General features: G+C 34.9%; 1 protein-coding gene across 1 annotated transcript in view; it reads right to left on the reverse strand.

The window, feature by feature from the left end:
* Window positions 1-25,470, reverse strand: part of LOC136034127 (adenylate cyclase type 2-like) — a 143,785-nt gene that overhangs the window by 104,840 nt on the left and 13,475 nt on the right. The window contains exons 2-4 of the mRNA XM_065715287.1: window positions 23,157-23,394; window positions 12,403-12,543; window positions 8,565-8,936 (exon numbers count right to left, since the gene is read on the reverse strand). Of these exons, the coding sequence (XP_065571359.1) occupies window positions 8,565-8,936; window positions 12,403-12,543; window positions 23,157-23,351 (708 nt within the window). The 5' untranslated portion in view covers window positions 23,352-23,394. The remainder of the gene's footprint in view (window positions 1-8,564; window positions 8,937-12,402; window positions 12,544-23,156; window positions 23,395-25,470) is intronic.

Here is a 25,470-nt window from a genome sequence, read left to right on the forward strand (position 1 = left end):
CTATTACTACTTCTGCTCTTACGATTTAAGTAAATGAAAAGAGTGTAAGTGTATCCAGGTTGTCAAAGAGCATAGATAGGATCTTTTGGGAATGATATTAAGTTTTATTTTTCAGGTCATTTTCAGAAGCTATAAAATTAAATTAGAAAATAATGTTTGTGTCAGGATTAAATTGTTGAAGTTTCCTCCAACATACAAGTTTCCTCCAACATAGCACCTATACTATGGATTTTAATTGAAGAAAACTGAAAAGATATGCAATATTATTTTTTCCATGAATAAGACTATGTCAATAAAAAACGAACAAAAATTAATTTGAAAAACTTTTTCCACAAGACAAGTTTTTCAAAGAAAAGTAAAGAGCTCCATTATGCTCCATTAACACAATTTGCGCTTTACTGAAAACAAAATACGTTTAAAACATTTTCACACTTCTTACTGTCATAAATGAAAAGTTATGAAAACCTTAGGGACGAAATGACAGCATATGACAATTAAAAAGAGAATTCACGGTCATTTGTTTGTTTGTTTTTTCCAATAAAGCGCGAATTGTGTTCTAGTCTTGAGAAAACATAAGGGTTATCAGCCCTACGTATGCTAATTTTTGCTTGTTTCGAGTTTGACTCGGCTATTTATTTTAATTTGTGTCCGTTTTGAGTTTCATTTATTTATTGATAGTGAATTATAATAGTTTTACGCTTGGAAGACTATTTGACTTTATTTTTGCTCATTCTTGGCTTAATCGAGCTCTTTACTTTTCTTTGAAAAGCTTGTATTTTGGATTTTTTTTTAAAATTAATTATTAGTAAAGACTATAGGAGCACTTAAGATATTAAAAATAGAATAGCCAAGGCTCAGGGTGTTTTGTTTACATTTAGAAAAGGTTTGTAAGGATAGGAAGATAAGTTTGCAAACCAAGACTAGAAATTTGGAGGCCATAGTGACAGTGAGCATAGTCAAATATGGCTCTAAAGCATGGACGCTCCGAAAAACAGATTAAGATTTACTAGATGTTTTCCAGAGAAATTGCCTAGGGATTTTTCTGAGTACCTGGCTGACTGACCGTATTTCAAACACTAGGCTGAATGAAAAGTGTGGTTCAATCCCGCTTTTTAGGGCTATAATGAGAGAAAGATTGAGATGGCTAGGGTACGTTCTGCGGATAAAGGATGACAGACTGCCGAAGTATGTTCTTTTGCGGCCAACCATCTAGGGCCAAAATAAAAGCAGGTTGTCGGCAGTTGGGGTGGAAAGGAAAGGGGAACCTCCTTGGAGGGTGTAAAGAGGCAGGCTTTGCATACATTGGGATATTGAAATAGATTGGAAATAGATTGTTGGGAAGACGTTGCTTACTATATTATTTCTAGAAGCCAATTCATCCAACATCATGTTAAAAATTTCATAAATACTTTCTGGCTTCTAAATAGATTCAAAAACCATTTTAATTGACTTTATACTAGAAATTGTATGAGGACATTCTCTATTTTAACTTTTAACCATACTTAGAATCGATTTCGACTGACTTCCTCATAATAACTTTTGCATAAACAGTTTTTGTTTTTGTTTAAAACCTATTTGGAGGCCAATTTGACGCACTTCATGCGCATACTAACTATTGAAGAAAGCTATTCTTGACTTCATCTTCTAAGACACATTTAGACAACATTTAAACGCATTTAGACCGAACACATACCCAAATTTTTATACAATCTAATGTGGTATAGTCTTTTATCTACTCCTCCTCCATCCCACTCTATTCAAAGCTTCCCTTTTTACCCTCTCCTAGGAAGTTCTAATTTCCTAAAAAAAATTCTTTATTATATCCTACCATCCCAACTATTGACGACCTGCTTTCCATTTAGCCCAAGACGGTTGGCCTTTGACAATCTGTCACCCTTCATCCGCAGAACGTGCCCTAGCCATCTCAACCTTTCTCTCATTATAGTCCTAGAAAGCGGGATTAAGCAACGCTTTTGATACAGCCTTGTCTTTGAAATTCGGTCAGTCAGCCGGGTACCCAGAAAAATCCATAGAAAATTTCTCTGGAAAACATCTAGTAAATCGTCATCCATTTTTCGGATCAGCCATGCTTCAGAGCCATATTTGACCACTGTCGTCACTGTAGCTTCCAATATTCTAATCTTGGTTTGCAGACTTATCTTTCAATTCTTCCAAACTTTTTTTAAATGTGAAAAAACACACCGAGCCTTGGTTATTCTACTTTTAACGTCTTCACTCCTCCCACCGTCTTTACTAATAATACCACCAAGGTAAGGGAAGCTGACCACCTGATCAATCTTTTAGTTACCCAACGTCACCTTTTCATCATCACTTATCCCTAGCCTTGGTGACTTAGTCTTCTTAATAATAATTTCCAAACTTATTCCAGCAACCTGAGCTCACAAAACCTCCAAAAGTTCATTAATTTTGCTCACACTTTCATCTAGAATGCTTAAATCATCAGCATAATCTTATTCCAGGTGAGTTTTTCCTCCCCATTTGATTCATGGTCTCCAATTGCCTTTCCTGCGCTTCTTAAGACAAAGCCCATCAAAATGATTTATATAAAGGGGGATAGAACACAACCCAGCTTAACTCCCGACTTAATACAAAACCAGCTTTCCACCTATCTTTTCTATTACTAGACTTTAGAGACTTGTCTATTGAAACCCGTGTATGCATGTATGTGTGTGTATGTGCATGTATTTATATATACATCCTGTGGGTTACAAACCTTCTCTTACTAATGAGTTTAATTGCATGGTGACGTAGAACACCATCATGGGAGGACAATTCTATAGGAGGACAATTGCGGCAGGGCGTAAAGTCCAGATCTATGGACAATGGCCTCTGCAAGGGACTGCATCTACCCTTTCGGGGTACCTGCAAGACTGGTGACCTTGCAATCAATTCTATTCCTTCTTGAGGAGTGGCACCTCTCGAGGAAATTACAGCCTAGTAGACAACCCAGCATTTGCAGGGGTTCTGATTAATGGATAATTCTTCTGGGCTTGGTCTGTTTTGGCGGGCGTTTTTAGGCTGAAAACCTATTTCTAGCAAACTTATCCAGTATGAGTTACCTCCCTGTAGTATGCATGATATTGTATATTTGTATATTAATTTGCATGAATATTTGTATATTTGTATAAATTATTATAATATTTGTATGCATGAACATATTATGACTCGGAGGTAATAGGCGTGAGACCATCTGTGCAGGATTTCGACTCTAGTTGATAGAAGAGCATCGCCAAGATCTGGAAACCATGTTGTGACCAAGATGGGCCCAAGATTGCACAAAGCCTCCATTCATACTGGATGTCCCAGGGACTTTTTGCTGTCCAGTTCTAAGCCGGCTTAAGCGCTTCCTGCACTGGTATCTGGGACCATTGCTTTTCTTGGGCTCAAAATAACTTCAATGATTTAAAGAACACGAAAATTGGAACTTCCAATGTTACGAAGTTAAAAAATGACTATCGTATCGACATTTTGACTGACAAATTCAGACAACTCGAACTGGGATTATTAGGAGGCTCAGATACTCATATCCCATGGATAGGAAGCAATGAATGAGTTGATATAGGATATATTTATGTAAGCAGGAAGGAAGGGGTACATAGACAGGGAATAAGGCATATGATGAATAAGGAAGCTGCTAAGTCATGTTTAGGCTGGGAAGGTATTAGTAATAGAATTATAATTGCTCATTTTATGGCTAAGAAGTTCAGGGTATCACAGTAGTATATGCCCCTGTCGAATCGACTGACGGAGATACTAGCGACTCAGACTAATTTTATTTATAGTTACAGGAGCAAATAGACAGGATCCCAGGTAAAAATATAGTGATTTTTACTAGGATATTTTAACGCCCAGGTCGGTAGAAATAGGCATAGATGGTATTCTAGCCTAGGTAAATTGGGCGTAGGAGAAGAAAACAGTAATGGCCGCAGAATGCTGCAACTTTGCAGACAGAGGCGCCATTTGGGCCAAATCTTGGGGTGGGCATGAACTCCATCTGCCCCCCCCCCGATTCACTTTGTGTCGCATAAGAAAAATCCGGGTTTTGGCAGCACATTGATCGAATATTCTAAGCAAAAATGCATTTTCAGCGCCCGTGTGTTGCTTGGAAATGTACTATAACCGAATGTGGAACTCAGCCACACTGACCTGTAAGATTAATTATAAAAACGAAGAATACAATCAACAAGGTTAAGTGATTAAACTGAAAGTAGAAAATTCAACCAGACTAGAGGCTGGCATTCCTCAGCGAGAAACTTTCTTATTTAAGTAAACAATACGTCGGTGAAAGTAACCTTCATTGTTATGCTGAAAGCTGTAACTAAAATCTCAGTGTCCCTTCAGCAGAAATCTTCCAGATCAAATATATTTACAAACAGGAAAAACATAACATGAGAAAAAATATAACAACATTCAAGGTAACAAAGGGAACCGCCGAGTTTTCATCTTTGCAAAATCGTCAACAAGCTGGTTGTAGTCCAAATTTTTTACTAAATCCTTCTCTGCAAATATCAAAAGGAGATGACTGAGACAATCATCTCCTGTTGCAGACCGCAGATAGTTTTTCAATATTTCTAGGCTAGAAAACAAACATTCATTGCTCGCTGTTGTCTCAGGAAGTGTGGCAGCGATACGAAGTACTTTAATTACTTCTGAGTAAGCCACTGGTAATGCCTGAAGATGATCGACAATGTCTAGGAAGTTTTCCAGCTTTTTCACCTCATTGGGCAAGAAACGCTTGGCAATACCAGCTTGAGATTTGAGAAGAATGCTGTCGATATCCAGCTCGCCGTAAAGAGAAGAGAAAAGCTTGAGCTGCTCTGTGTCCATAAACTTGGTTGAGCTTGGATCCAAGGCTTCGAGCGTACTCAGCACTGGCAAGTTATCTGTGAATCTTCTGTCAAATTCGGCTAGTAGACGGTCAACAGTTTTGAAGTATTCTTGCTTCATTTCAGCCGCCAAAATAGTAGTCCAATTTCCAGATTTGATGAAATTCTTTCCTAGCGTCAAAGTTGTCACAAATTGTTTCCGATGCTTCGTGATCTTTTGAGTTCTTCAAGGTCATCCTTTCTGACCAACAGAGGAGGGTCTAGTTGCGGGTCCATTCACAGCAGGTACTTCAATTTTGAGTTCTGTTGCAAACTCTTTAGCCTTCTTGAAAAGCGATACAAATGAGGCATCTGAACGCAGGTCGGTGAGTTTGCTTCTTGTGGCCTGAGTCAGGGTGCGCGATCGAGAAATAACCAAGTCAGCGGTGACGGCATGGAGTTGCTGAGACAGCGATTTCGTCGCTCGCGTAATTGCTTCTATGTAGTGCAGTTGGAAGATAACAAGGAACGATTCCATCAATAAATGATAGGCCAGGAACTGACCCATTTTAGTCTATCAACTTAGAGGAATTACTGCAAATATTCAGAATTTATAAAATTAATATAATCATCTAGGAAACGGGCATTTGACAGAACTTTAAAATTAGATTATGTATCTAACTTGCTTTCAAAGTTTACAATGGTTAATAGCAAATAGTGTTATTATTATGGCCGGCAAAGGGCCCTTTTTGGTGGAAGCTTGGGCCCCCTGGAAAATCTGGGGTGGGCATTTGCCCACCCCTGCCCCACCCAAATGGTGCCTCTGTTTGCAGATATAACAATCTAAATATAATCAATACATATTTGGTCATAAAATGGCCCATAAGTTATCATGGTATTCATGTGATGATTACAGCAAACCTTATTTATTACGCTATTGTAAACCGAAGACTGGCAGGATCAATACAACATACTAGGGTACATTGGAGCACTGTTATTGATGTTAAAAGTAAAGATCACCATCTAGTACTGTCTAGGATTAATTTAAAGCTGAAATTTCGGAAGGATAACTACCTTCCGGGAATTTATGATGTTGGTAGACCCCAGGATGAAAATTTTAGCTAAACTTTTTAGGAAGTATTGAGTACTAAACTGGAGATTTAAAAATTTGACATTTTAAAAGATGAATAGAATAATTTGGGAAATCAATTTATGAAGTTTCTGATGGTGTCTTAGGGAAGAAAGTTAGGAGCACAGCTAGGAATGTTAGTGAAAAAGTTTTATGTTTAATAGATAGGAGAAGGGGCTTTTACAAAAATTATCTGAGTGATAGATCATATGAAAACAAAAGGGATGTACAGAAAGTGGAGAAAGCATTAAAATGTGGACTAAGGAGGTGTGAAGTGGAAGCCATGGATAAAATTACCGAGAGTCTGGAAGATGCAGCTAGACGACAAAATATTAAAATATTTTACTGGCATGTTAATAAATTGAGAGGGAGCACTCAATCCAGACTTGTCCCAGTTAAAGATAGGACCAGGCTACAACTAGTGATAAGGGAAGAGTTAAAGAGAGACGGGCAGTAAAAAGAGATGGGCAGAACATTTTGAGAATATGCTAAACCGAGATAGAGTTGCAGGAAAAGATATAGGGGAAAATAAAAAGGTTTGTGATACCTTGGATGTGACCGAAGATTTCTTTTGCGAGGAAGAATTAGTGATATTAATAAAAAGATTAAACAATAATAAGATTCCGGTTGCTGATAGCATGGTAAATGATTTTCTTAAATCTAGTGGCACTGAGGTTAGAAATAAGGTACTGAAGGTTATGAAATTTGATTTTTGAAAAAGGGATATACCAAGCGATTTCAAGAAAACATTAATTAAACCACTTTATGAGAAAGGTGATAAGAGTGAGTTTGTAATTATCGAGGCGTTAATCTTGTGTCCGTAGGTGGCAAATAACTTAGTAACGTAATTCTTTTTAGACTGAGAGATGATGTAGACAAAGTTACAAGAAAAGAGCAGTGTGGTTTTAGAAAAGATAAAGGATGTGTCAACCCAATTTTCACTCTTAGGTTAATAATTTAAGGTTAATAATAATAATTTAGGTTAATAAATTTAGGTTAATATTTAGGTTAATAAATATTAGGTTAATATTTAAGCGCCTGGGTTATCAAACACCTTTGGTCCTCTGTTTTATAGATTATGAGCATGCATTCGATTCTGTTGATAGGAGAGCTTTAGCAAAGGTCTTATCCTTATATGGTATGCCAGACAAACACATTAAAATGATTTTTGCTATGTACAAGAATAATACTGCCGCGGTTAGGGTAGGAAATGAAATGATCAGCTGGTTTCATATTAAATCAGAAATTGAGCAGAGTCGTGTTAAATCTCCCTTTATATGGATCATTTGATGGATTTTGTCTCAAGGAGCACAGGAAAGGCAATGAGAGACTAAAAAATCAAATTGAGAGGAAACACTTCTATACTTAGATCATTCTGATGATTTTAGCATCCTAGATGAAAGTATGAGCAAAATCAATGAAATTTTAGAGGTTTGGTCAGAGGTTTGCGGTTGGGGTCAGAGGATATTATTAAGAGAGATTCAAAGGAAATGTGAACTTCATGGGAGGGTGTAAAGAGGGAGGCTTTTAATAAAATGGGATGGAAGAGCAGCCTGCGTAGCTGTGCTGGCCTCATGCGGCTTGGTGCTGCGGTGAGGTTTTAGTAGTAGCAGTAGTAGGTAGGATAAGTACGATCTAAAGTAGTTATTTTAGGAAATAATGAGTCATTTATATAGATGAAAGAAATCTGAGAACAAATCTTTATTGATGTACTACCTTAACTCATAAGTTATATGTACTACCTTAAGTCATAAGAATAAAGAATGCAACATTTATGCGTGCTGACACGTATTTATGGCTATTTTTACCAAAGAAAAATGTTAGAGAAAAAATGGATCAGGCCTCAACACCACGATAAAAAAAAGTGTCAGAACTGAAACCCTTCTTAGGGAATTTGCGGATGTACTAGAATTAGCTAGCATATATCCCGATTTTTTTCCCATTACGGTTTAGATAACCATTAGAGAAACGCAAAATTAGCAAGGTGCTACCCCTTTTTTTCAATTTCTTTCAATTTCAATTGGGTAGCGGGCCCAAAGAGCATGGACTCGACACCGAAGAACTGGATTTAGGGAAAACCATCTCTAATATGAAATTACAGTACTTCTATATTAATTAGTTAACATTAATTAGGCTTCGTGTTTGGAGGGAGGCGATAACACTAAGGACCCCATACCTTAAACACCCAAGTGTCTCCTAATAGTTACAAAAAAATAGGCTGTAAACTTGTGGCGCTGGGTCCACTGTTTTTTTCTAAAATTGTTTATTGTTTTGCGATCTTAATACGATTTATTACAAATTTGTCAAATCTTGATTTCAGTCAAGAAAATAGTGCTTAGAAATGAAAGCAAAATGTGTTTATGAAACTTCTAGCATAAAAATGATTAAATTGGCTTTCGAAAGAAGCCAAAAATTGATTTTTTTTATTTATTATTTTCATTGGATGTAATGATTCTTAATTAAATAAAAGGTGATTAATGAGTAGTTGAAGAGAAGTCAGTAGGATTTGATATTTAAAAACTTGCATTTAAAGTGTTGTAAATAGATTTGGCTTTTGATTGGCTCACATACACTATCTATGTGCGAGTATAAAATTTGAAATCACTTACCCTCTTCAGCATATTAACTTCATCATTTGTGTATATAATTAATCCGGAAAATAGAAGGTACACTATGGAGGTGATTCCACCAACTAAAATCACCACCCAATCTTTCTGAATGGGCATAAATGAGTAGATAGCACTTATCACATAAAATGCCCAGGGCAAATGTGTGCCATTATCTGCACTGAACACATAAAAGGATTGCAACCCAATATCTAGTCCTAATAACACTAGAGGAATCACAACTGCCACAATGGTATAAAAATAGGGCAGTCTTTGAGTAAATTGTTCCCTGAAAACTATCAGAAATAAAACGAAGCTGAGGATGAATAAGACGACTTGGACGATGACATCTGGTAGAGATCGCAGCAAATAATCCTAAAATTAGATTAAACAGAAACCAAATGTATAGGGGTTTTGGAAAAGCAAAAGTCAGCCATGGGAGTCTTGGGGGTACTTACGAGTTATAGCGACCACATTCAAGTTCTTGATCTGAGTAAAACCGGTTTCTCTGTCTACGTTCTGAGATAATTAGCTTAGTCTCAATGAGATAAACAACTATACAGGTATATTTTAAGTAAATATTTAATATACAGAGTTGACTAGATTAGGTATTTAATATAATGAGTCCTAAGTGGCCTACTTTCCATAATTCTCTCTTGTAGTTTCCATAATTTTGTTACTAAATATTAAATTTTTATCATTTTTTCGCATATTTCATTAGGATTAACCTAACTTCACGTCTTTGGTATGGTCGCTATAACATGTAAGCACCATCTTGGGTTCTATTTATTCATTTATTTATCACCTGTCATTCCACAGAAAAAGAATAAAAAGCAAAAAAGACGGAGACATAAAAAGCAAGACGGAGGCATAAAAAAACAAGACGGAAGCATAAAAAGACGGAGCATAAAAAGCAAAAAAGAAAAGGGAAAAACCATTACACTTCCACACAAAGAAGAAAAACAATAACTATGAACTAAAACTCACTAATCTACAACTGAATGTACGTACATATATATACACTTAATATATATACCGTTCGGATTTGTGTTGGTACTCATTTATCAAAATTACTCTAATCGTTAACTGGTTGGGCATTTCACCATTTCACCACTTCACTGGCTGGGTATTTCACCATTTTAAAAACTGAATAGTTGCTTCTTTTGAAAGTTTTTCAGGCAATATTACATTTTCGTTAATAATAAACATAAAACTAAATATGCGAAACCAATTAGTTAAATTTTAAAACACTTAATATCCATAAAAATTATAATATTAAAAACCTCTTCGTTCCCAGCACCTACAATACCTTCAAAAGAAAGCTTCATTTCATAAGCTGTTTGATGCCATACGTTTTTAGTATATTTTTGGGCAAATTTTTTACCCGCATTTTTTTTTTATTTGTCACCCACTACTACCAAAAGTTACATAAATACATATGAAGGCAGTCTTCGTTGAAAATTGAAGTCCCAAATTTTTGTTGTTTTTACAAAAGTTTCGACTTAATATCCAAACCCATTCTTGAAATACGCCCTTTTGACAATCTGCATGCACATAATGTCTTTCGATTTACTTCAAATTCTTCCTCAATATTCTGTAAAAATTTTCACCTTCATACGCGCAGCCTCGATAGAACTGATAGAACTAGTATTATAGTAGTAGTGGTAGTAGCAGAGCAGTAGTAGCAGCAATATTATTGTGTTTGTAGTAGTAGTAAAAGTAGGAGCAGCAGTATTAATAGCAGTAGTAGCAGTCACAAGTTGTTTTTTGGTCAATTGAACATCCCCCTTATGATGCTCCAGAAGTTTCATCTTGATACGCTAAGCCGTTCCAAAAATATTACTGATACGCCTGCCGTGTATCAGTAACCAGCATGTACATGTTTTGTTTCAACTTTCTCCTCAAAGTTTCCTCAGATGCTCATATTTTGGCTTAGTTTAACACTCTTCGCAACATTCTTTGAAAGACCAGCGTGAATGCCCTTCATTTTTCGGAAAACAAAGGTCAAAAATGCCCACCTTTCTCAATAACAGATACTATATGTAAACAGAAAACAATGGACGAATTGTCTAACTTAGAGAACTTACATCGAGGGCTATTGAGGGGGGGGGAGTGCCATCCCCAAAGACATAGTTTAGCTGTCTCAAAATTTGATTGGATGTATTTTGCGACAGGATGGGTGTGGGGGAGAGGGGGCTAGTGTCCCTCCTATCCATTTCAACTGTTAAAAAATGTAATAAACTTTCGATTTTCAATCAAATGAGCCTCACCCAAAGTTTCTACAGCCACTCATTCCATAGAAACTTATGTGCCCCCGGAGAGTAACTTACAACCCTTGCCTCTGGGATTAGGGGGGTTGGGTCAAACTTAGGAGCATTGTCATATTTTCTTTGAAACTATTTTGAACAAAATGACCATCTCACAATTTCGACACTACGCGTTTGGGGAAAAGAGAGCGGCTTCGGAGGGAGGATAATTGTCTCTTATAACTTTTGACTCTTAACAGGGATCTAGAACTTTCAATTTCGAATCAAATAGCCTCCTCTAAATTTTATACGACCACCCTTTCCATAAAAACCTCATATGCCCCACGGGCACAACCTACAACCCTTGCCCCCAGGCTTTGGAGGAAACTGTCAGGCCCAAAGGCCTTGTTATATAATTTTTGGAGTATTTTGAACAAAATGGCTCTCTCAAAAATTACATCCGATGCATTTGGGGAAAAGAGTACGTTGGCGACTAGTTACCTTCCGATCAGTTTTGACTCTTAAAGAGAGCACTAGAAATACTTATTTCTAACCATAAGAACCCCATACGAAGCTTATGCAACAACCCCTTCCGTAAAACCTTGCATGCAAAGACTGGACAACAAGTATAACTTATAGCCCTTCCCCGAGGGATAAGGGGGGTTGTTATTACCAGAGATATAATCAATAGACTTTTCAACTCTGCTGAACAAAACAGCTATCTCAATGTTTTAATTAGATGTGTTTGAGGATATGAGAAGCGTGGGGAGGCTGGTTGGCCACCAATCACTTTTGACTCTTAAATAGGACACTAGAACTTCCGATTTCCAATTAAATGAGCTCCTTTCGAAGTTTCTATGACGATTCCATCTGTACAAAGTGCCTTGGTAAAAAAAAAATTAATAAATAGTACATTGTGCTCACATAGCTCTTTACTTAAACAGCGCTATTGCGCTGACATTCTCTTTTTTGGATTAGCAATTTCAACAACGAAAAAACGAGAACAAGATTTCCACTTATTTGTCAACGTATTATTAATCAAACAGTTCGTGGTAACGAACTGTAGTAAGGAGCGACCCGGCTCAATAGTAACCGAAATTCAAAAAAAAAGGAATTTCGATATCAGCTGTGTAGTACCATCGAAAGAATCACATTTTATGCTGGTTTTAAATATATAAGTTTCATCAAGTTTAGTTTTACCTATCAAAACTTACGAGCCTGGTAAAATTTGCCTTATTTTAAAAAATATGGGGGAAGCAACACTATTTCTTGTTATTCTATTACTATTCAATTCTTTAATTTATTATTCAATTTCTATTACTTCCCCTTTTTTATTGTTTTAAAAAGTAGAATTGTGACAAAGAGTCAAATTTTAGCGTAAAGAGCGGGACGTTGAGGAGGGGACAACCCCTTTCATATACGGAATAATTTATGTTCGTTTTAAGTTGTAATGTCACTCCTTACTTGCAGTTAAAAAAAAACTAGTTTATTATTTAATCGATCTAAAAGGCCAGATTATTTTTGCATTTGAGAATTTTTGGATTTGAGAAATCCAAAATAAGTGAGTATCGGAAAAGAAAAAAATTTGAACTTACTGTATTTATTGCTAGAAGGAATATTATTGCTGCAACACTGACGATCATTTGCATTATCAGGAACCGTTTGAGAGACGCATGCAATAAACGCCGATTAAACTTAATGTAATTTTCTTCGATATTTGTTCTATCAAATTCTTTCTGGAAAAAAAAAAATTAATTTTTTAATACAACAAATGCACCATAACTATAGATAAACGATTTCATAACCATAAGCCCTCCCAGAGTATTCAATAAAAAAAAAAATCAAAAATTCAATAAAAAAGAAATAAAATATTATATATCTTTGCTTTGCTTAGCCATTTGCTAAGCTGCATTCAAAGCAGAGGTAGCTTTAGGAGAAAGACAGAGGGGGAACTTGATCAGGGCACAGAAATGTTAGGGGCGAAAAATTTCGAAAAATAATCTAACCATTATAGTTAATCTGTAATTTTTTAATTTTAAAATTTGAATTGAAAATGTTTGTAGGAGACAGTCTGTCTATTTTTCTACCTGATCAACATTCTCCATCCAATGTTCTTTGAGAACGGCTTTGGCAATAATCCAAGAAGTGCAAAAATGAATGATGTGACATCTACGTGTACTAGAAAAAAAATAAGTTTTTTTTCAGCTGAAAGTAAGCAGCGACATTGAAACTTATAACTAACAAAAATTATTCTTTATGTGAAAGGGGCTGTCCCCTCCTAAACGCCTCGATATTTACGCTAAAGTATTGTTGTTTTAAAAAGTAGAGTTGTGACAAAGAGTCAAACTTTAGCGTAAAGAGGGGGGCGTTGAGAAGGGAATAGCCCCTTTCATATACAGAATAATTTCTGTTCGTTTCAAGTTGTAATGTCGCTCCTTACTTTCAGTTAAGAAAACTTATTTTTTTAGTTTTGAACGTTTTAAAATTAATGCAGGTTTTGAATTTAGCTCACCGTACATGAATACCTGAAACAAAATTTGCAAATTAATTTTACTTTTTATAAACTAATAATAACCTTATAATAACCTAATTTTTTTTGTTTCAGTTGTTTAAGAATGACTCTTGACTCATTAAGCTTGTTTAATGAAAATAATAACCTCTTTTAAATGTTAAAAAGAAACTTTAGCGTAAGGATGAGCTACTGAGGAGAGGCAACCTATCTCGTATACGTAATATTTTCGGTTCATTTTAAGTTTTACTGTTGCTTCTTACTTTCAGTTACAAAAAACTTGTTTTTTATTTAATTGTAGACCATTTTTTAATAATGTTGGGATATCCAGCTTCCCCTCCATGGGAAATTCACTTTCCCTCGAGAAAGGAACCCTTTTCCCTTTCTCCATGGAAAGATTCTCCCACGCAACTTAAATTAGCGATATTTGCGGAACTAACATTCTAAGGCATAATAACAAAACGACCAGAGGTCAAAACTATTTTCATGAAAATTAGAGTCACAAGTTGAGCAATTCTCAAATGACTGAAATAACTGAAAGAAAGATCTTTAAAAGATATACATAATAATTTATGTTCGTTTTAAGTTTTAATGTTATTCCTTTCTTTCAGTTGGAAAAAGATTCAGGGGTCATTCTTTAAAGAATTTGAACAAAATTCGAACTTTAGCGTAAAAAGTGAGGTATTAACGAAGTGGTGAGCCTCCTTCATATTACGTATGCCCCCTCGTCAATACTTCGCTCTTTACGCTAAAGTTCGAATTTTTATCAAATAATAGGCGAAATAAGCAATAATTTGTTTGCGTTATTTTCCGATTAATTTTAGTATTTAATTTTGAGAAGAAGAAGAAGAAGAAGAAGAAGAAGAAGAAGAAGAAGAAGAAGAAGAAGAAGAAGAAGTTTATTATTATTTAATACAATAGAATACAAAATACAATTCAAAATGGAATTATAATAGACTTATTCCCCCTCGAAAGGCTCCATGACCAGGGATACAAGGGGGATATACGATGGATACAAGGATACATTGTATGTGTTCGGATTGTGGTTGCTACTAAATAAATAAAAACACGTTCTTTCCAACTGAAAGTGGGGAATAACATTAAAACTTAAAACAAACACAAATCATTGCATATATCTTTTAAGGATCTTTTCTTTCATTGATTTCAGTCATTTGAGCATTACTCAACTTGTGCCTTTCATTTTCATAAAAATAGTTTCGACCTCTTCGGCCATTTTGTTACCTTACAAAATTAGTTCCGCAAATATCAGAAGTGTGTATTTGGAAGTGTGTAAGATGACAAAATTCATGATTATCTAACCCATTAATCAAATATAAAAAAAATGTGAATAGTATGACTGGGAAAAAACTATCAATTATTTGTATTCAGGAGTTTCGAATTTCAATAAACGCGAAATGAATTAAGAACGCCCTGATGGGGAGGGGGGAAGTTATGCCTTAAACTTCCTTGGGAGTGCACTCAACAAGTTTCCTGGCGAACGAATGAACAGTGTAAAATACGCAGTTAAAAATTGTTTATATTTAAATAAGTTTATATTTAATAACAACCACAAGCCGAAGACCTTGCCGAAAAACCACAAGCCGAACATATACAATATATTTGGTTTAATATCACATCATATTTATGAAGCTGCTTAAGGTAAAATTAAATGCCAAGATTGACCAGAAAATAACACAGACAAATATTACTTATATCGGCCATTATTTTACAAAATTCAAACTTTAGCGTATGAGCGACGTGCTGACAAGGGGTCGAACTTCCTCATATACGTAATATGAGGAGGTTCACCCCCTCATCAATACCTCGCTCTTTACGCTAAAGTTCAAATTTTGTTACAATTCTTTAAGAATGAACCCTGAATCACAAAGGCCGTTCAATTTGAATAAATAGCCTTTTTGAAATTACTACAACTACTTTAGCGTAAACAGCGAGGTATTGACAAGGGGAAAAATCCGCTCATATACAAAAATTTCTGTTCGCTTTAAGATTTAATGTTACTCCTTATTTTCAGTTGAAAAACCTTTTTTTTTTTAATTTCTGATCGTCTTTAAACAGTGAATTTTATGCTGGGATATCTAGTACCCCCATCATAGAAATTGTGTTCCCCTATGAAAAATTCCTCCATGGAATGATCTTCACAAGTAACTCAATCCCCCTACCCCCCCAGAAAAAATAGCCCCCCTAAAAATATCTTTTCACTTATTAATAGCATATACTATACATAAACAACGGGCAAGTTCATAACTTGGAGCCCTTCCCCCAGGGATTGTGGGGGATTAAATCGTCCTCAAATACATAGTTATTACATATTTTGACTATGCTGAACAAAACGGCAATATCAAAATTTTGATCCGGTGACTTTGGAAAAAAATGAGCGTTCGAAGGGGCCAATTACCCACCAATGTTTTAGTCACTTAAAAAGGGCACTAGAACTTTTAATCTCCATTCGAATGAGTCCTCTCGCGAAATTCTAGGAGCACTGGGTCGAAACAATCACCCCTGGGAAAAAAACAACAAATAAACACGCATCCGTGATCTTTCTTCTGGCAAAAAATACAAAATTCCACATTTGTGCAGATACGAGCTTGAAACCTCTACAGCAGGGTTCTCTACTGCATCTGAATCTGACGGTGTGATTATCATTGATTCTATGATTTTTAGGGTGCATTTCCCCCTTTTTTCGAAAATAAGGCAAATTTTCTCAGGCTCTGAACTTTTGATGGGTAGACCACAATTTGATTAAGCTTATATCTTTAAAATCAGCATAAAAATCCAATTCTATTGATGTATCTATTGGTAAGCCGTCCTGGCTGAGTGGATTAGTGCGCTGGTTTCAGGATCCTTTGACTGAGAGGGCAAGGGTTCGAATCCTAGTATACCCAATTATTTGATTTAGGACGGGGGTCAGTGGCTTGACTCTGTAGGCTCAGCCAGAGTCAACCCAGCTCTAAATGGGTACCTGGAGAAATCTGGGGAAGGTAAACAGGAAGGGTGTGCGAAAGCAGAGGATGGTTGGCCCACAGCACCCCATTGCGCTTTCTGGCTGTAGGACCAGAGACGGAGATCAGCAACGCCGGTAGGGACTATAAAGTCTAATGCTGTCTTCTTTACCTTTTTTACCTTTTATTTATTGGTATCAAAATTCCTATTTTTAGAGTTTCGGTTACTATTGAGCCTTAGGCTACTTACAGTTCATTACTAAAGCCTTTTTGATTAGTGAGGATGTCATATGGAGAGGAATTAAGGAACTTAGACAATATAGGGGATGGGCTAAAACCCATTAGGCTATTGTTATCCCTCCGATGAGATAAACTAAGATGACTGAAGATTACTGAGGTACTCTATTTTTAAACAACATTTTATTTAAATTCAAAACACATTCTGATTCAAATGAGCTGTTGAAACTTTATACATAGTTTTATATAAATATATGAATAATAGATAGACAGATAGATAACTGTATTTTTCACGTTATTAGATTTCTATTAGATTTACTCTTTTATATGATATTACACGACGTTTGACAAAAACTACTACTATTGCTACTATTACTAACAGCAACTCACTGCAGCACCGAGCCACCTGAGGCTAACACAGCTGCGCGCACTCCTCCTCTGTCACAATCTGTTCAAAGCCGCTCTTTTTCAACCCTCCCAGGAAGTTTTCATTACTTTTAAATCCTTCTTTACGACATCCTTCCACCCCAAACAAGGACGACCTGCTTTCCGTTTAGCCCTAAACGGTTAGCCTAAAAGAACAAACTCCGGCAATCTGCCATCTGCGAAACCTTTATTTCATTATAATCTTTAGCCATCCCAACCATTCTTTCATTATAGTCATAGAAAGTGCGATTGAACCACATTTTTCGTACAGCCTACTATTTGAAATACGGTCAGTCAGCCGGGTACCTAAAACAATCCGTAGGTAATCTTTCTGGAAAACATCTAGCAAAGCTTCATCTGCTTTTCGGAACAGCCATGCTTCAGAGCCATATTTGACCACTGTCATCATTGTAGCTTCCAATATTCTAATCTTGGTTTGCAGACTTATCTTCCTACTCTCCCAAACTTGTTTTAACTGTGAAAAAACACCCTGAGCCTTGGCTGTTCTACTTTTAAAATTTTCGCTGCTCCCATTGTCTTTACTAATAATACTACCAAGGTAAGTGAAACTGCCCACCTGATCAATCTTTTCGTTACCCAACATCACCTTTTCATCTTCACTTATTCCTAGCAGAGGCACCATTTGGGCCAAATCTTGGGGTGGGCATAGGGCATTTGACAGAACTTGAGACTTTTATTATGAATTTAACCTACTTTCAAAGTTTACAATGATTAATAGCAAATAGCGTAATTACCCCAAGGGTCGTCAGGTAATTACGTTCTTTGGCTAATAGGCGTACAGTTAGTTCAAATCATTTGACCAGAATGGATTATGTTGCACATAATGGATAATTATGGCCAAAAAATGGCCCTTTGTGGTGGAAGCTTGGACCTCCTGGAAAATCAGGGGTGGGCACTAGGAATCTCTGATTCCTAGCCTTAGTGACATAGTCTTCTTAATATTAATTTCAAACCTATTCTAGCACCCTGAAAGAGAAAATTAAAAAATAGCTAAAGAAAACGAAAGAGACTTTCAGCTAGTGGACACGCTGCCAGAAGCGAAAAGACAAAAGCGAATATTTCCGGAAGGACTCCGGCACAAACAAAGGAAAAGAAGAAAAAAAACTAATCTTTTAAAGTGGAATGTAATAGAGCAGAAGAAACATTTTTTTCTGCTCTGTTACAGTTCACTTCAAATGGTTTTTTTTTTTTTTGTTTAGTACTGCGATTTTAGAAAAACGCTAATTACACGTTTGTAGAGGAAAGGTGGTAAGAGTGACTGCGATAATTGTAAAGGGCATTAGCTAGGTGTATGTAGGTAGTAAATTACTTGGTAATATGATACTTTTGAGACTGAAAGATGCCCAAGACAAAGTTTTAAGAGAAGAACAATGCGTATTTCAATAAAGATAGAGGGTGTGTCAACCAAATTTCTCTCTTTGGTTAATAGTTAAAAAATATCTAAATTATCAAACATCTTTAGTCCTCGGTTTTATAGATTATGGGCAAGCGCTCAATTATGTAGACAGAAAAGCTTTAGTGAAGGTCTTATCCTTGTACGGTATACCAGAAAAATATATTAAAATTACTAGCACTATGTACGAGAACAACACTACTGCGATTAAGGTAGGAAATGAGGTTAGCAACTGGTTTTGTATTAAATCAGGCGTTTTTAGACAAAGAAGACAGAAAAATAACATTGACTAACGTAAAGGATGATCAAGTGGAGAGCTCCTCTTACCTTGATAATACTATTAGTAAAGACGGTGGGGGCAGTGAAGGTGTTAAAAGTAGATGGCAATGGGTCAGGGTGTTTTTTTCACAGTTGATAAAATTTGGAGGATTAGGATGATAATTCTGAGAACCAAGATTAGTTTATTGGAAGCTACAGGGGTGATAGTGGTCAAATATGCTTCTGAAGCATGGACGCTGTGAAAAACGGACCAAGATTTGCTACATGTTTTCCAGAGAAATTGCTTACGAATTGTTTTGAGTGCCCGGCTGACTGATAGTATTTCAAACACTAGGATGCGCGAAAATTGTGGTTAAATTCCGCTTTCTAGGGCTATAGTGAGACTTAGGTTGAGATGGCTAAGACATATTCTGCGGATGAAGGATCGCAGATTGCCGAAGATTGTCTTTTTCGCTTCTGGCTTTATGTCCACTGGCTGAAAATTATCCTAGTTTTCTTTGGTTATTTTAAATCATATTTTCTTGCTTTTATCAAACTTTAGTATACCCAGTGTGGTCTTAGAACGGAATTCCATAAAATGGGGTATGCTTATTTACTGCAGTAGCCTCAAGCCAACATTCCAATGTCAGGAATAATTTTTGAGTCCATACTGGTTAATCCTAACAAAGCAGAAAATATACTGCTTAAAATAATGAACAAAGCACTGCGCAAAGAAATTACAATAATAAATAGATATATAGGTAATTTATTTGCATTATGACGGCCAAGTAAGAGATTATAAACTAATTACCTACTTAGGAAAATAGCCTAGTAATGAATGCAATATAACAGAAGCAAAATAATCAAAAAGAAAGCACATATACAGTACAAATAATGTTCTTTTATGGGGATTATATTACTTCCATTTGCTCGAAATCAACTTTTAATTTTGCTGGTTTTTGCCTGGTTCCGTTAGTAGTGCATCTTTCGAGATGGCAATCGTGTCACGGTATTCCTTTATTTCATTAGATTAATAAAAATAAAAAATTATAAAAGTTGTTTAAATACAAGTAAAAGCCAAATTAAACTTGAGATCAGTAAACATAAAAATAAACAATAATTCAAACTCAAAACGACTAAAAGTTACTATTATAGAATAAATGAGACCCAAAACGAATAGAAATCAAATAATCAATCATAGCAAACAAACATATAACAGGTACCGGATAAATGAATAAATGAATCTTAAAACGAGAAAAACTTAAATTGGATATGCAAATCAAAATTAAAACGAACAAAAATATTTTGCTATTAAAGAATAAATAAAACCCAAACGAACAGAAATAAAGTATAGAACCATAGTAAACAAACATATACCAGGCACTAATATAAATGAATAAATTAATCTTAAAACGAGTAAAGCTTAAGTTGAATATACAGATCAAACTTAAAACAAAAATAAATCACAACAAAGAAGAGTTTCGCTACTCCCCCTTTTCTAACTGTAAAAGTATGAAGTCAATTGCGTCGTTTGCGCCTTACTTAAAACGGATTATATTGCAAATATTTTGCTCTGTACTTATTACAACACTGAAAATAAAATGTAAATTACTGTAAAATAAAATAAAATTTGTGCTTATTATAAACCTTGAAAAACAAATATAAATTGCGGTAAAATAAAATCATGAGAAAAGGAGTTCTCGACAATTGATACCATTATATATCAAATATTTACTTTTATTTGTTCTTTCTAAGGCTATTCAAAACAAATATAGTTTTCAGTAAAGCACCAATGACGCTGTAGGCTTTACAATTTTACAGTTAGGGAAGTGGGCAGAAGCCGAACTCTTGCTTGTAATGATTTTGTTCATATTAAGCTTGATTTGCACATCCAATTCAAGCTTTACTCGTTTTAAGATTTGTTTATTCGTTTATGTAGTATTTGTTGTGTGTTTGTTTGCTATGATTCTTTATTTAATTTCTATTCGTTTTGGGTTTCAATTATTCTACAATAGTAACTTCTGGTCATTTTGAGTTTGAATCATTACAGACTTTTATTTTTGCTTATATAAGTTAAATATGACCTTAATTTTTTTTAACTTCTTTTTCTGAGTTTTTCTTTATTAATTTTTGTTCGCATTTGAAATGGTTTCAAAATTTTCAAAATCTCCTATTTCAATTTTTTTCAACATCAAATATTTCAGTGAATCATTTAAACTAGTATCAAGGTAACAATATCAAAGTAACATGGGATAAAAGTAAATAAAGCCTCAAAGTAAACAAAGTATTAAAGTAAAAATAAGTAACTTACATAACTTACAACCCTTGTTCCGTAAAGCAGTAAATCCAAGCATCAAAGTAAACAAAGTAAACAAAAGTAAAACAAAGTAAAAGTAAACAAAAGTAACAAAAGTAAACAAAATTAAAAGTAAACAAAGTATCAAACCTAACCTAACCTAACTTCCTCTGGTAACAAAGCCTCTGGGGTTGACACAGCCAAAAAAAGCCCGAGGTCAAGGTTGTTAACTATTCCCCTGGGGCACATAAGGTTCTATAGACGAGAACGGTCGTTTAAACTTTAGAGGAGGCTCATTTGATTGGAAATTGAAAGTCCTAGTTTCACATTTTAAAAGCAAAAAGGGATCAGGGGGCAAAAGTTCCCACACCACGCCCTCTTCCTCAAATGCATTCGATCAAAAATTCGAGACAGTCATTGTGTTCAAAAGAGTCCAACGATTACATAAAAATGCCTTCAGGGTCGACGCAACCCCTAGATATTTCGGAAAAGTGTGGCTTTTATGGAAAAGACGGCGTTTAAAATTTGGAGGAAGTTCATTTCCTTTCTAGTTTTATTTCCCTTTTAAAGAGTCAAAAGTAATCAGAGGGCGGATATCCCCCTCCCCCTCACGTCCTATTTTCACAAAATACATCTTAAAAAGAAAACTAGGACTTAAGCTTCCACATTGAATGAGCCCCTCCGAAGTTTATACGACTACCCCTTCCATAAAAAAAACGTTAATTTTAGTCGTTGACCGTTTGAGTTGTTTTGAGTTTGACTCAGCTATTTATAGTATTTAGTTTCATTTATTTTTTGCTAGTGATTTCTTGTAGTTTTACACTTAGAAGATGATGTGACTTTATTTCTGCTTGATGGAGTTTGCCTTACTACAGCTCTTTACTTTTCTTTGAAAAACTTGTTTTGTGGAAGTATTTTTTATTACCCACAAAAGGGACAATATTTTGTGTTTAACATTGTCTGTTTCTGATTTGTATGTCCTGCTACATAAGTTATTTTGTCAGATCTCTAGTAGGCCTATTGCTCTTTATTCTATGGCTTAATAAGTTTTTACTGTTTTCTTATATTTTTATCTTTCTTTTCTTCTTTTTATTTATTTTCCCAATTGCATTAAATAAAACCATATTTACTTCGTAAATGTAACTCTGTAAGGAGGAATAGATGATAAGATGATAAAATGCAATTTTATTTTTCTACTATTCCGAGAACGAGATTCAAGATACTAATTAAATTCTATCTTCTTTGAACTGAAGTATGGAATAGTCTTTAGCGCCTAGAATAAATTTGAGAGCCTTAGATTGCACAAGTACAGAGAGTTGATTCATATTTTTTCTTGAGTTGTTAATTGTTCGATTGGTTTACACAATAATTAAACTGATTTCCAGGACAGAAGCAGGTGGCATGGGGCATGGACAAAATAATCTCTAAGGCACAATTCACAATTTGCATTATTCCCCAATTAGCTAGAGAAGTTTATTTAACTTTGTACCTTCTCCAACCCACCCACCCCATAAAATACTGGTATCTCCATAACTCCTGCCATCTTACCCAAAACGAGTAAATCGTTTTCACTCATTTGTCATAAATAATTGCGAAAAAACTACTTTTTTATTATATAAGAAAATAAAATAAAAATAATTAGAACAAATGTTGAAATAAAATAAAGTGAGAAATGGACATAGTTTTTATTGCTGCAGAACGGGTTTGCTTCGAGATTCTTTACGAGTTTGTTCAGGGACCTTTTTGGGTCCTAATTTTTAGTCGTTATTACATTTTTGTTGAATATTTAAATCGTGAGGCAATCTAGTCTAAAAAATTATTTACTTATATCTTTTCGCTTTATTTCTTCATTTCTTTTTGTTTCAGGTTACACATTCTTTTTTAGAAAAGCACACCATAAAACAGGGGTTTGAGTCCTGGTTTCGCTAGTCATTTCTTTTAGAACGGGGTTCAGTGATGTGACTCTACAAGCTCATTCAGAGTTGACCTGGGCTCTAAACGGGTACCTGGAGAAATCCGGGGAAAGTAAACAGAAAAGATATGCGAAACAGCAAGATGGCTGGCCCCCTACCCCCATTGCACTTCCTGGCTGAAGAGCGATGAAATCGAGATCAGCACCACCGGTAAGGACCGTAAAGTCCAATGCCATATTATTTACCTAAATAAAACATAAATAGAAAGCCACAAACAATTGCCCACTTGAAAGTAAACAATTAACAACTCTAAACAATATCACTAGAGGTACGTACTCTGAGGTAAGAGGGCAGCCACATTTTACCATCTTCATCCATTTTAGAAAGTCCTTCATATATTGTATCAGCTCCCTGAGACGCCCCTTGAATTGATATAACACTGTTACGGGCCATCCGGGCAATATAATCTTTTGGAGTGCCTTGAAAACTTCCACCCTCATAGTAATCCAAGTTGAGTTCCACGTCCGCCATCTCTAAGGACTTATATTACTTGGTAAGGGTAGAATATCAATTCCTAAAAGTATTTGTTATTTATTATTATTATAATTTTTTTCTTTTCGCGTTTTATGTTTTTTAACTAGTTGAGATTGAGTGTGAATACTAGCCTATTTTTGAAAACTGAAAGTATCAAGGCCAGTGAAAATGAAATCTGATTATTTGAATTGGTCTTCCGGGAAATTTCATCACCATATCAATGTTTAAAAATTTGTACAAAATCAATAATTATATTCCTAATAAAAAGAAATCCACATATAATTAAGCGGTTTTTGATCGTACTTGGCGTCAAATTAAAAAAAAGAAATGTGGGTGCAGCATGGTAAACATGTAAAACATGGCAACACTGGCGAAAATGTGGTGCTACCCTAAAAACTTGAAAGTTCTGAATCAATTCATGAAAAAAATTAGAATATTGATGTCCTTAGGTGTAAACATACCTAAGATGGGTCCAGGCTTACTCACAAGCGCTGGGTAACAGGCTTGGTATCTGTCGATGTGTAAAGATTAAATAAATAAAAAACAATTTTTTTCATCTGAAATTATGGAGCAACATTAAAACTTAAAACAAAAAATTATTACGTATATGAAGGGGATTGCCTCCTCTTCAAAACCTCGCGTTTTACGCTAAGGTTTTTTAGTACTTCTGACAAATTGTTCTAATTAAACGAATTAATTAAACGAAACTATTGTTCTAATTAAACGAACATAGTGTTTAATAAGCCGTTCCTAAACAATTGGGACTTAACTCATTTTTGTCCCAATAGATTGGATTGGATGGCCAAATTGCCCTCCAATCCTTTTTGGTCACTTAAAAAAGGCACTACGACTTTTAACTTCCGTCCGAATGAGCCCTCTCAGAATATTCAAGGACTCATAGGTCGATACAATCACCCAAAAATTAAATTAAATAAATAAAAAAATTGAATAAATAAAAAATAAAGACGCGTCTGCGATCTTTCTTCTGGCAAAAATACAGAATTCCACATTTTTGCAGCGAGGCTTGAAACCTCTACAAAAGGGTTCTCTGATACGCTGAATCTGATGGTGCGATTTTCATTAAGATTCTATGACTTTTAAGGGGTGTTTCCTCCTTTTTTCAAAATATTTTTTTTTAGCCTCGTAACCTTTGATTGGCAAGATTACACGTAATAAAATTTATATATTTGACATCAGCATTAAATTCCAATCCTTTTGATATATCTATTGGTATCAAAATTTCATTTTTCTTATAGAGTTTCAGTTGCTATTGGGCTGGGTTACTTCTCACTTACAGTTCGTTACCACGAACTGTTTGAGAAGACCCTGTAACTGGAACGCCGACAATTGTCGTCACCATATGGGCCATGAATGGCCCTCGAGAATCTTTATTATAAATTAACGCCTTCATTGCTGTTATAGGTAAAGAAACCGGAGAAGATCCTAATAATAACTAGCAGACATGTTTTGTAAACTGCTCCGACCCCTCCCATGTTACTCTAACCGAGTCCGTCTGTTACCGCACTACTAATTACAAATTATCAGCGGAATTTTGTTACAAAAATATTTTTGATAAATTTTTAGTTTTAGGAATTAAGATTTTTAGTTTTTAATATTATTTTATTCTACAGTTTGTCCTATTTCGTTTGACCCCTCACTAAGGAATTTCTGTTTATTACTTAATTATTTTCTAGACTTTAGAAAGACCTAGACTTAAAACAATATTTTTAAAAAACAAGGAAAATAAAGAAAACTTAATAGAATTGGTTTTTTAAAAAACCTAGCCTTTATTTTCCTAAAACCTAGATTTTAATCCGAATTTTTCAAGACCAATGTTTTCTTCGCTATAGATGCAATTTTCTCAGGAATCAAGAAAGATATCCCAATGAACTTTATTTCTTCTTTTTTTTTAAGAGAATACAATAGCACATATATAAAACACAGGATATATATATATATATATATATATATATATATATATATATATATATATATATATATATATATATATATATATATATATATATATATATATATATATATATATATATATATATATATATATATATATATATATATATATATATATATATATACCTACTAAAAATAAACTTAC

This window comes from Artemia franciscana, chromosome 12 (assembly GCF_032884065.1).
Source record: "Artemia franciscana chromosome 12, ASM3288406v1, whole genome shotgun sequence".
NCBI classification, from domain to species: Eukaryota; Metazoa; Arthropoda; class Branchiopoda; order Anostraca; family Artemiidae; genus Artemia; species Artemia franciscana.